The 13,557-nt window shown below is 29.2% G+C and overlaps 1 protein-coding gene across 1 annotated transcript in view; it reads right to left on the bottom strand.

The window, feature by feature from the left end:
• The window catches only part of LOC129987645 (transient receptor potential cation channel trpm-like), a 247,814-nt gene that overhangs the window by 69,382 nt on the left and 164,875 nt on the right, over positions 1–13,557 (bottom strand). The window contains exon 7 of the mRNA XM_056095604.1: positions 7,826–7,926. Within this exon, the coding sequence (XP_055951579.1) occupies positions 7,826–7,926 (101 nt within the window). The remainder of the gene's footprint in view (positions 1–7,825; positions 7,927–13,557) is intronic.

The following is a 13,557-nucleotide window of genomic DNA, read 5'->3' as shown; positions in this document are numbered from 1 at the left end:
CAGTTTCCTTGGCCTAACTACTTATTCGAGTTTGCCAATTTTTATTCAATTCATAAATTTTCACACATTTTGAAAATTTATGATCCTGTGATGTGCCATCGGTCTATTTTCCAAATAAATCTCAAAAATTCTTCTAGAGTAAACTGCCATTCTTTCTGAAAAGAAAAAAAAAATGCGGTGAAATCTCCCCAACACAACCTCTATACTGATTTCGCTGCTTTTTAATTTACATGGAAGCTGATTACTCATGGATATTTCATCTAATTTCGTTTGCACCCACCCTCTTTCTAGCTCGAAGGATATGGAAAAATTTGGCCAGAGTACTCCAACTTCTTCAATATCGGCGATTTCGCCAGCTTTATTTATCAATTAATTTTGTCACTGCAAATTTAGAACAAGTCAAATAATTAGAATGCTTTGTGCTTATCGTGGAAATTCATTGATTTGCTTAATATAAAAAATTTAATACTGTAACATGGTGCCATAAAATCTAGTCGTTGAAGTCGATTTGTCACTCATGGAAAAAAAAAATCAAAGCAACCCGGTTTTGAAGGATACTAAAAGACTTTTCAAAGTTCCCCACTTCATCCATTTGAGCAATTTCATCAATTTTATTGATCAATTAATTTTGTCACTGCCAATACAGAAGAAGTCAAATAATCAGAATGCTTTTCACTTATTGTGGAAATTCATCAAATTTTCTTAATATAACTAATTGAATACTGCAATATAGTGCGCTAACAGCTAGTCAATTTGTCACTCGTGGAAAAAAATAATCCAAAGTTATTTTTGAATGAATCCTAATAAATAGACCTCAAAAATAAGTAAATAAGTGCAGTATATAAAAGATTCTGATAGAAGAAACTAAGATAAATAACAATCTTACAGCTAATGGAATAAAATTAACTATACAATATAATATTTTCAGAGAATTTCAATATACACAAAAAGTAACTAATCTTAATTTCATAATTCAAACTTATAATAATTTCGAAAAAATTTCCATATTATATAATATTTTCTTCCAATTGATCAAATTTCTAGAAAACAATGCATCTATTTTTCCCGAGATCGTTATTTTAATCCGCATTGTTTCCTAGAAAAATCTTTTAAGTCCAAAAGGCATCATTTTAATGAATAAACATCTCACCATTAAGAATTTTTCACGGAAACGCAACTTCCCTGATGAAACATGAATATTAATAAAGAGTATGTTTTGCATTCCTGAATATTTCATTACATTTCAAAATTTCTCTCCCTTTTTTCAAGGCTTCGACCTGCCTTTATTCATTAGCTATTATCTGTAGACTCGCTAAAACAGGCAAATTACCCGCTGTGTTCAGGGTTACTGACGAAATTGAAATTTAATTATGTGTCTCCCTCCTTTACATATCTACCACCGACTTTATCAGTCTTTGCGCTTTAGCATGATCAAGATTTCGTAAGATGTCTGCAAATTCAATTTCGAATCTTTCAAGGAACAGAATATTCAATTAGGAATTTCTTTGCTGGCGTAGTTTTTTTCTTCTGTTGGTCTACGAAATGGTGATTTTTCCTGTGTGCGTTCGGTGGTTGTGAAACTGATATTATTTTTTAAAAAAGGCGAGATACTCAATTAGTGGGGTGGCTTCTTTGACAGCGTAAGTGGTTTGTGGTAAATCTGAAATTAGTTTTTATCTTAGTAAACAGCTGAATCTGTTTTAGAAAAGGTCAACATAGTGCTATCTTGTATTTAACCTGATTTTCTACTTTATATAATTATAAAACATTGAAATAAAGTAGCAAATGATAACTCAGGGTAAAAATGCTTTTTTTCCTGTACATTATCACTGCTGTCATATGTCAAAAAATATGTACATATTAATATAAAAAAGCTGAAATCTGCTATCGCAAATTTCATGTTATCATGTGAGAATATTAATATTTTAAAATCATTGTTTATCTTAATTAATTAAGTCACTTTAAACCACTTTGAAACAATCACGTGACTATCAGATTACACATGCGTCGATATTTGAAAAGCGATGATTTTTTTTTTTTCCATTTTTAAATCGTCCGAGGTTAAAAACATTTTTCCAAATCACAAAAAATTTAAAAATTATATATAAGAGAATATTTTCGCCAAGCTATAACTTTTTGTTGGCGATAAGGTGACAAATGTGATAAACTTCTTTATCATTTTGTATTAACCCAAAAATTAAAAATTGATGCCTTCAAAGCGATAAATCTCCAATTTTGTGGAATTTCTTTTTTTTTGCCCGTGCAATCCGGAACAATATCATGTTCTTACATTCTTACATGACAAAAAAAACATTGTCAATAGTTGTTATATCAAATATAAAAATTTTTGACATAACAACTATTGACAGAGGCATTTTATAAAAATATTCAGTAATTTTATAAAAAATGTAGTTAATCTAAACAAATGTTTGTATCAATAACACGTTTTGACAAATTTGATACATGACATTTTGATTTATCATGGACTATACATAAATGTAGAAACTAATAGTACTTGGGTGTAGTATAGTTAGCTAAGAACTTTTGTTAATCCTTTCACTACTAACCCAGTCCAAAATTATATACAAATGGTCTATTTTTGGCTTCAAAGGAGGTTCCCACTTCAAAGGAGTAGTAGAGGGGTCCAGGATGTAAAGCAAGTTATCATTAAAAGTGCCCTCTTTTCATAATTTAAATTTCCCGTATAAAAAGAAACCGTCTTATCGTATCACTTGAAAAATTAGGAAAATCTTCGGTAAAAAGAGTTGAGGATAGAGCTTATAGACGTGTGACTGAAATTATGCCATGCCTTATTCCAGTAGTATATGAATTAAGGGGAGGGTTGTATTGATTGTTCTGTGAAAAAGAGTTAATATGCAAGAAAATCGACTAGTAGACCTACTCCTCCTTTGGGAAAGACATTGATGTAGTTGTTTTGTTATTGTTTCTAATGTGCCCTGCAACAGATATTATCAATTTCATATCATCCCGAGATATTTATTACGCCGAGAAATTTCCTATTTCACTATTTTACAAAACAATATATGCGAAATATTCAAATGTCTACAGGCCATTAAATTTAAAATCTATTTTTAGCAAAAATGTGGGAAACGAGAACCTCACAACATATATTGACTCAAAAGCATTAGTCCAAGTCTTCTATTATCCATTTAGTGACATAAAATATTGCTGAACTGGCCAACATATTTAGCAACTATAATTAATTCAATAAAACTCTTTTAATGAAAGCATTCATTGACATTATAACAACTAAATCTATAAATATAAATCGGTAACTCATTTCAATGACAGGAATTTCCTTAAGCTAAGTATCCCTTCCCAGTTATATAAGAAAAGGGTGATATTCTGATATTTTACATTTTTAATAACATTTGCAAGTTTATTCGCCTTAAGAGGATAATACTTGATGATAAAATAACAAACGCTGATCCAGTGGCTACACCCGCAGATACCACACAATACCACATCAGTATATATTTTACTACAATGCTCAGCATTTTCTTACTTCACTTCACTTACTCCACAGAGAATACCACAAAGATTTCTAAAGATGTCCACTAATCCACTTTAATTCAAAACTTTCAAGTGTTTACGGTCATAATTATTCTGCAAATTGGAACAAAGCTTTAATCCTAACTTTCAAAACTCAACATTTTGAAGTAGTTCGCTGTTTGCCTCTTTTAGTCTCATCTCCATTGTGATGTGATAAATTATTCTTAATTGGTTAATCATACTTGTAGTGGAATAAGGAAATGAGTTTAACAACTAACGTCCTAGATTATGAGAGGTTACTTGAATGTTTCTCATTTTCAAGTGCAATTATCAGAGCTAAAAGTGACTTAAACGCACATAAAATTTAAGAGTTTTAACGTAGAAACAATTTAACTTAGAGTAAGTTTAAAAGATTTAAGGTGTACGTACACACTTAAAACTTCGAAAATCGTTCAGAATATCGAATATTTTTTTTATTGCTTCAAAATGTTCTCTGATCCTTTAGCTTTCAAACGATACCAAGATGTTGTCAATATGCGGATTATTTCTTGAATTATAATTATTTTCTTGAGGTACTTTTACTAAAAACTCTAATTCCGGTTTTTTTAAAACTCATTTTATGAAGAGTGATATTTTTCTACTATGTTGCTTCATTCAAACAATCATAACACAACAAGAGATTAACCAAATACAATTATTTATACATCGAAATAATCTGTATGAAAAGTGGGTGTTTTGTGCCTCAATCAAAGTTATATTTATAGAAATAAATTTTTAATAGCTATTTAAAAGTTAAAATGACAGAAAAAATCTCGTTTTTTCTATTCATTGTTGATGAAAAAATTATTAAAAAAAACTATATATTTTTATAACATGATTGAGGCAGACAACATGAAGACTAATATTAGGCATCATTTCCAACTAAAATTGTGTGTCTGTACAAATTAGAATTTCAGATATCATGTTTTCAAAAAATAGGCTAATTAGCTTATCAAATATTATTTAATTAATTAATAGTTGGTGTAATATGGTTTATTCTTACTGAAATGAATTCAAACATATATTAATGACCTACTGTGAAAAAAACTGGATTTTCAAAGTTAAAATTTAAGAAAATAGATCTTCTAGTGTGTACGTACACCTTAAAATGAAGAATATTTCTGACTTTATAGTTGCACTATATATGTAACAGCATATGCCATAATTTTAATTAAAAAAGTATCCTCATCCATCAAATAAATAAAGAAACTTTAATAAAGACGCTGTATGAATACGAAGATGAATAAATGCCTGATTGCTTGATAATCTCGTATTATATAATAATATACAATTGTCCCCTTAATTTCTAGTCCATACTAATTTACGAATGGCGATAACTATGGTCATATACTTCATGTCTAGGTTTATTTGAGTGACCATGTGCTACACTGTGAGTAGGGATTGCAATACCGGACCGAAATTTCAATACCGGTATTCGGTATTTTTTAAATCTTAATACCGGGATACCGGTTTTAATACCGGTATTAGAAATTTTGGAAAAAGAAAGAAAACGGAGGTGTTTCTTTTTTTTATTTGCCTGTTTTGTTAGAGAGTGTAAATATCACAAAAAAAATAATTTGTAACTTATAAATTATAACAGTATATAATCACAAAAAAGTAAAGAAACATCTTATTTATTTAAATCACCAAAAAAAAGTATAAATATCACTATTCAGTTTGTGGTATTATTACAAATTTTTGAAATGTGATCTAAAAAAACATAATGCATCAATTGTACTGCCATTAAGCCTGAAAAGTAATTTTGTGTAAAAATGACCAGCTGTCGAAAACGCTCTTTCGGCACCTACGCTAGTTGGTGGTACTGTTAGCAATGCGTGATATATTACTTTTTCCAAGTATTTACCTCTAAATCCCTCATCTTCAAATAAATCGATTTCTCGTCGAATGGTTTTGGATATAGCTGATTTCAGAATTGTATTTTGGATCGTTGAAATTTTTTTATTTATCGCTAATTCTAATTTTCGTTCAAGAGACAATTCCTTTTCACTATCGACAGTAGTGACATCATAATCTTCGATAATTGTATCGAATTTTGAATGTGGATAGGTTAGTGGGAAAAAATTTTTAAGAAACTTTACTCTAACTTAATCAGATTTGAATTGGTTATTTTCTTTTCTTCTTTTCATTTTCATTTTTAAAATCATTTGAATTATGTAAATACCATAAGACATTTTCTATTTCGGTATGCCTTTCTTCTGTACGATTTTTCAATATAATATATAATTCTTCAGATACTAATGTGTGTTGTTCTTTCAGTGACTGCAACATGAAATTTATTGTTGCATTAGCTGTTAATAAATTACAATCTCTCCGACATAATGCCTGAATAGTCAGTTTTATTGGAAGTAGAGCTGATAGAGTTCTGGATATTAAGTCGAATTCACTATCTGAAAAATTAATTTACAGGTTTAAGTCGATTATTGCTTTTTGGATTGGATTTCTCAGTTTCAAAAATCGTTCCATCATTAGGAGTAAACTGTTCCAACGTGTTTTAGAATCTAATATTAACATATATTCTGTTTTATTTTCAGTTAGTATATATTTTAGAAATATATCCTTTTTATAGGGGAACGTTTAAATATTTTAACAATTTTTCAAACTTTGTAAATTATAGGAAGCAATTCTTGATAGGCTAATATTTCATCATTTTTAGCAATATCTTCTTCAATAATTAAATTGTCATTATCTTCATTGTCAATATCACTCTCACTCTCTTCGAAGTTGGAATCCAAAGTTTCTATATCCACATTTGGATTCTTCTATTCTTCTGTTTTTCTTCTTTATTTTTTTGGTATAATGTATCTATTACTCCTAATTGAATTCCATGAGCATAGCACAATTGCAGATTTGCACCAATCAACTTTCCAACTTTTTTCATAACTGTTGCTCCATCAGTCGTTATAGATACAATATCTTCTTTCAGGGATAATCCATGTTTCACTAATTTAGATTTAAGCAATTAATTAAGTCATTAATTAGCTAATTAATTTCGCCCATTAAGAAGACATAAAAACAAAAACGTATACTATTTTGCTATGTTCGCGATACCTGAACATATAGTGGAGACAATTTTAAAAGTTTCTAGTAAATACCGAAAAACCGGTATTTAAACTTGTGAATACCGGTATTACAAAATTGTACAAATGGCTCAAAATACCGGTATTCGGTATCCCGGTATACCGGTATTGCAATCCCTAACTGTGAGATTCGTTACAGCACCATTTGACGACAAACAAAGGAAGTAGCGTTCTTACTTGGAGAAAACAACATTCAGGGAAAATACAGGATACATATAGTTTGATTTCAAATTTGTAGGGTTCCATCGATTTGGTACAAAAAGATGCCTGAGCACAATAATGCTAGAATGCACATTTCGTTGGTCGCGACTTTCCACATTCTTGCGCCAGAAAAGCGTTAGAAATAATAATGATAAAAAAAGAGTAATTAGTAACCAACAAATCTTTTATCTTCGGTGTTTGAAATTCTCTCTACCAGCTATAATGCAGTTTGGAATCTTTCTTGGATTTCTTGCTGCACATTTGTAGAATATTAAGTGACATTCTGCCACAAGTATCAATTATATATCACTTAAAGTCCTGTAATGTTGGCGACCTGTACCTCATGGTGCAGAACATCATCGGGTAGATGGTTATTGTTCAAAAGATTTTTTTTTATGCTGTTCATAATTTTCTTGTCTTCACACTTTTTTGAAAACTGTGACCAAAAAAATGCGCATTTTATATGTTTTGTTCCCAGGAAATATCGCACTCAAGACAAATCGAAGATTCTCTATGATTTTCTGACTGATTTTTTCTCCTAATCTTGTATCGCTTTCAAAATGGAAACTTTAACTCCGTTATTTGCCACCAGAGGGCGCTATAACTGATTTTTATCCTGTAGCGCATTGTTACTTTACTATCTGGACATCAAGTTTGTGACTGTAATTGTCGCCATTCTCAAGTTAATATGGAGTAGAAGGATTTTAGTAGATATATTGAACGTTAGAACAATAAAAACAGTACCCAAGATTATAGTATATAAATGCCAAATGTATTATGAAGTTTAAAGAAAGAATAGTTAGGATATTAAAAATAAAGCTGCTCATTTGATCAAGACCAAAGCAAAGAAAAAACTGATAATATTTCAAAGCTGTTTGTATACTTGAAAAAATAAAAGCAGGAACTTTGATAAATCTAATAACAATATTTCAGTTGGAAAGCTGATACACCTGAAATAAGGTTTATTTACTTACAGGCCACTCTTGTCCGTAGACAAAAATCTCACTCCTTGCGATGTCCACTCGATTCCAAGTGAGGGCTAGTCGCAGTTGGTCTGGAGCTGGCATGTGATGACCTGAAAAAGAGAATATTTTGCCAACGATGAAAATGCATCTTAATGCAGTATATGGTAACATAAATACTGTTTTACTCCAAAAGAAGGTTAAAATAGTTTTTTTGTCATGTTCTTATTTTCCTTAAACTTCAATGAAGAATCAATTGTCTCTAAAGGGGGATGCAACACCGTTCAGTAAGTTTTAGATCACGGAGAACAAATTCAGCATTATATTACACATTTTATAAAATTTTAATCTTTATAAAGAGGTATGTGTGTATATGTGTTGGAACCAACAAGCAAGACCATTTAATATACCAAATTTAGAGCATATATTCTTGGAAAGTGAAAATGCGTACATTGAATCCTTTAAAAAAAATTAATGAAAAATTCAAATAATTAAAAATCAAGTAAAATTTCTGCATTTTCCCTCAATATCTTTTGGAAATATTACAGACAAAATTAATTTCTATATCATCTGAAAATTTAAAAAAAAAATCCTTCAATGACATTAATTTTTTGTAGTATATATGTTCTACATTATTTAATTCTTACAAATCGGGATGAGATTTAGTGTAATGATGGTATGCATTTAAAAATTTCATTCATGAAAATATTAAAACGCAATAATCAACCAATTTCGAGAAAATGGTCCTCAAATTTTTGGTGAAGCTTATACTGATAACTTGACACCCGTCCCGATGATCACGAAGGCATGGTTGTCTAAGTAACCGTCTCGTAGGTGGAAGGTCAAGGTTCAAACCTGGCTAGGAATTTTTTTCTTTTTGAATAACTTTAATTCAATTGAAAATTTACAAATACTCTTAATTAATATGTTTTAAATTTTTTTCCATCCAAATTAAATATTTATTATTGAAATACATAATAATAAAATTAAAATTAAAAAAAAATTATAAATACAGATGAATTTTTTTAAACAAAATAAAATTATTTAAATTTAATTAACTATTTACAGATAGTTTTAATTAATATGCCACTTATTTTTATGCAAGGAAAAATGTTTATTATTTTAATTCTTAAATTGTAATGTAATATTTAAAAAATAGTAATAAATGTAGCATAAATGGTGATAATTATTAATTATAAATACTCACATTGTAAAAAAATATTCAATATTTCTAAAATATTATCCTATATGCATTTACTTTCGATTATATACAAGAACCAGAATGTTAACTGTAGTAAAAAAATTGGAAACAAAATATATTTCGACATCTTGCACAACTGACAAATGATGTTTGTCCACAAGAGCAAGGTTTCTTTAAGAGATTTATGGGAAAACAAGCTTCATTTGCATTTCAAAATATGTGAATGTTAACAAGAACATTTTAGTTTCCTCAAGGCAAGAATTATCAACTTAACTTTTATAACATCATTTTTTTCATATGAAAAGGTTTGTGATTAAATTGTTTATGTAGATGTTTTTAGACAAATTTTTATGCAATTAGTATTTTTGTTTGTTTTTCAAGATGGGTTTTTCCAATTTATATTTTCCAATTTTTTTCAGAATATTAATAAGTATTTGAAGAAAAAAATAGTTTCCTAAATATTTTGATTATATCAAAATTAATAATTCAAAAAGAGTTTTTTATATAACAAATTTTTTTTTGCAATTACTGCTAAATTAAATTTGAGCTAGTATTAGCTATATAAGAGATAAAATTCCATTGAATTATTATTAATAAAATTAATATAAGCTGGATTTCTGTGTTTAAATCCTTAAACTCGCCTTTTTCAGTTAGTGTTTTTTCCAACTCATGTATATTACAAAATGCTAAAAGTCAACACACATTCTTTTCAAATTACTTAATTATTTTTGTATTTTCTCAAATATCAATTTGATAAAATTATGTATCGATTTGTAAATATGTATATTTGAATTTATTTTTTAAAAAATAATTAAAATGAAAAACAGGATTTATTCCAAAAAATTACACAGATTCTTAAAAAAATATTTTTTTTCTTAAAACTAATTTAAATATCCCGAATCTCATTTCTAAGTCTACCAAGTTCATTGTGAGAATCTTACTAAAAATATTATGAGCAAATATTGAAGCTGAATGAGAAGAAACATTTTTTTAAATAAATAATTTTTTTTTAAAAAAAAGATTAAAAAATTTTTTAATTTTAAATTTCTGAATTTCGAAAATATTTTTTAAATCCCACTTTTTGTGGAATTTGCATTTAATCACAGCAAAGCAAATTTTATCCAAACTGTAGAAAAAAACATTTTGATTATCGTAATTTTACAATAATTTATTTTATTGTTGAAGTTAAACTCAGATCGTTTTAGCGTGGCTATTAATATTTCATTCTGGAATGTTTTAACAGTTGATTATCAAGTAATAAGGGGGGTTTGTTTTAAGATGGTTTCAATATAAGACGTTTTAAATAAAACTTTGTATTATTTACAATTAGAATTTAATTTCAGAACTAAGGAATGTAAAACAATTTTTAATGGATATTTATTTTTTAGCCTCGCAGCTCTTTCCTATGATATAACCAATGCATAGAGATGTAGATGAAAAATATTGGAAACACACACCGCAATAAAAGAACGGTGAAAAATTCTGAAATAAAATTATTTAAAAATGTATCAAATCAAAGTTTAAATATATATTTCTGGGAAAGACATTTAGAAAATATATTTAATTGAAAATAATTATACACGTTTAAACAAAATGTTTGAAATTTTTAAGAACTAATTATACTAACAAACCAAGTAGTCACTAAAGGTGGCTGATCTTTAATAAAATATATTTTTTCAAGAAACAAAAATTTTGATTTTTTTTGTATTAATTAACTTTTCAGCTTAAAGCTTTTAAAAAAAATATCATTGTTATTAGAATAACTTAAGGACATTGTCTTATACTTAATTCATCTTTTATCTCCAAAATTTTCTTTGTACAATGCATTTTAATTTTTATTTTGAAAATTTAGATGCCAAAACTATCGAGTAAAATTTTATTTCGCAAATCTTTGAAACAACTTCAGTGTTCTCTATCATCAAACAAGGTTTTGTCTGAAAGAAAGTCATTAACAGAAAAAGAAAGTAGTAAAAGGAGAGTAGAATTCGATCTTAAAATATTTACGTCGAGATTTTAGGAATTTATGGAAGATTAAGGAGTGAGGCATTTTTCCGTGATGGATAGAACCATTATGGAGGAAATAAATCAGAGAACTAAATCCTTTCAGTCAAACCCCTGTTCTTCTTTGGCAGAAGGAAATATAAAGCTTTTTTTAGACATCAAACAGCTCCAGGTTATTGAAAATTCTTTGCGGAAAAGGAATTTCACCTGAGTAATATTCCCTTTTTCACGTTAATAATCCTTTTTTGAAATATTACAGGTAAAAGCTTATTCGCTTGAAAATATAAAACTAATAATCGATTTTGAATGGTGAGTACAGAATATTTAATGGAACTGGATATATATTTTCAAAAATTTGATTTCTCATTTTAAACCGATTGCTTTTACTTTCTCATATCGAAATATAAAGAAGGTATTGTAGCAATAAAAAATTCGATCACAAGATTTTGATGAATTTCAGCGTTTTAGACAGTCCCGAAGTCGAAAGGCATAATTTTAGAATTGTCAGTATGCTATATCTGTAAATACTATACTTCTTAACATACTAAACTAAAAATATAAAATTTGATACTCAGTATTACCATTAGTACGGTAGAAGAGATCTTTTTTGATAATCATTTTGCCTAATCGTGTGGTCTGCAGTCAGACGATGTCAGTGGCCAAATTATTTTTGAATAACAGTCTGTCACACAGTCTTGGGTGAGTATTGTAGAAATGAACTTTTCTGATAATCACTCAACCTAATCGCATGGTGTGCAGTCAGGCGATCTCAGTGGCCATATTATTTCTGAATAATGACCTGTCACATGGTCTTGGATGAAACAGTTCTTTAAAAAATTTGGACTGAATGAGAAATGAAAAGTAATGCACTACCTTGCATAAAAGTATTATTTTGGAAAATATAAAATTTATCTTCAGAGCTGAATTTCGGCATATGTTTCTGATAATCACACAGGCTATTCTTCCTAATTAAAAGCATTCGAATTAAATTTGAATGATCATACCACCCCGGTGGCATTGGTGAGAACTAAGGTTGAGTCTTAAGGATTATCACTGACCACGGCACAACCCTTCCTGTAGGAAACACATCGAATCTTCGATAGAAAGCAGCCGATCTGAACTATTTCTATATCTATCAGGGTAGCGAGAACCAACCACCATACCGGAAGCTTCTCATCCTCATTTCTGAGGTGCTTTGCCTCTGTGGGTGATATTTTTCTGATGAATAAACTATTTAAATTTTAATTTAATACTAAAAATGTCTGTGTTAAAAAGTTGTAGCAATCGTCTTAACTCTCGTCAATTGACGAAAATTTTAACCACTTCGCTTTTTCAATTTTCTCAGAGCACATCGTTTATGCTATGCATATTGATGATCATGTATAGTTAAAAGCAATAAAGAGGATAAAATAGATGAAATCAATGATTTGTATTTAATATAGTTTCAAAAAGTGCTTCTTCTACTTTATGGATTTAACTCAGTTAAATAATGGAAAAATATTTATTACCTACGACGATATCATTCATAATACTAGAATAAATTCATTCAGCTCTCAAATAGAAATTTTTCTCGCCTTCGAAAATTTTAATTGGGATTTTTCAGTATCACTAAAATTATTTTCCGAATTAGGAAATATTATTTTATTATGTTTACAAACAATATAAGCAATAATGGATATTTAAATACTTCTTAAAAATTGCATTGAATTAATTATTTTCAAAATCGAGGAGGTTAAAATATTATTATTGCATTTAATATGAATTTTTACCCAAATCGAATAATCACGCTTATTTGTCTAAAAAGGAAATATAATAATTATCTCTTTCGTTTCAACATTAATAAGCTCTTTTATGATAACTAGGTGTGCTATTTTTCCATTCAGTTTAAAGTTATTTCTTTAATTAATTTCCCCCGATATATTAGTTGTTAAACATCAGTTAGGTTCATAATTTTTAACATAAGTTTTCTTAAAAATTGGGTTACTTTCTGATATTTTTGGGACCAAATATTTGATTTGCAAAGTATCGATATAAATCTGTTCAATTTATGCAGTGGAAAACATATTTGTAAACTTAATATTATATTGTTACGAATCTGTGAAGCTGCTTCCCAGCATAGTTGGTTCCATAGGAGGTCCCAGAGCTTGGCGACAAACTTGGCGACCATTTGGCGACGAATTTGACGAGAAAATAGATTATACCCGAAACATCGAGAATTTTCCCGATCCGTCCATTAGGAGCCGAGATACGCCTCGAACGTTCCTGATTGGTTGAGAGGCTACTAGCCCCGCCTCCTGAGACCTATAAAAGGAGGCAGCCGCAGCTGCCAGAGTAGTTGTAGTCGGAAGCGACAGAGAAGAGTAGTCGGGATCGACGGCGAAGGAGTCTTCCAGAGATTAGCAGAGCAGCGACGGAGTCAAGCTAGTGCTGAACTAAGCTGTGCGCAACTGTCTACACTAGAGTCTTGTTGTATGCTGCACGTCTCGGCTAAAGATAATCGTCTTCCATGCTGTATATAGTTGTATATAGTATCTTTGTGCTG

Source organism: Argiope bruennichi, chromosome 10, assembly GCF_947563725.1.
Source record: "Argiope bruennichi chromosome 10, qqArgBrue1.1, whole genome shotgun sequence".
Taxonomy (NCBI): domain Eukaryota; kingdom Metazoa; phylum Arthropoda; class Arachnida; order Araneae; family Araneidae; genus Argiope; species Argiope bruennichi.
Note: the sequence above shows the minus strand (reverse complement) of the source record. Positions and strands in the feature narration are given on the sequence as shown.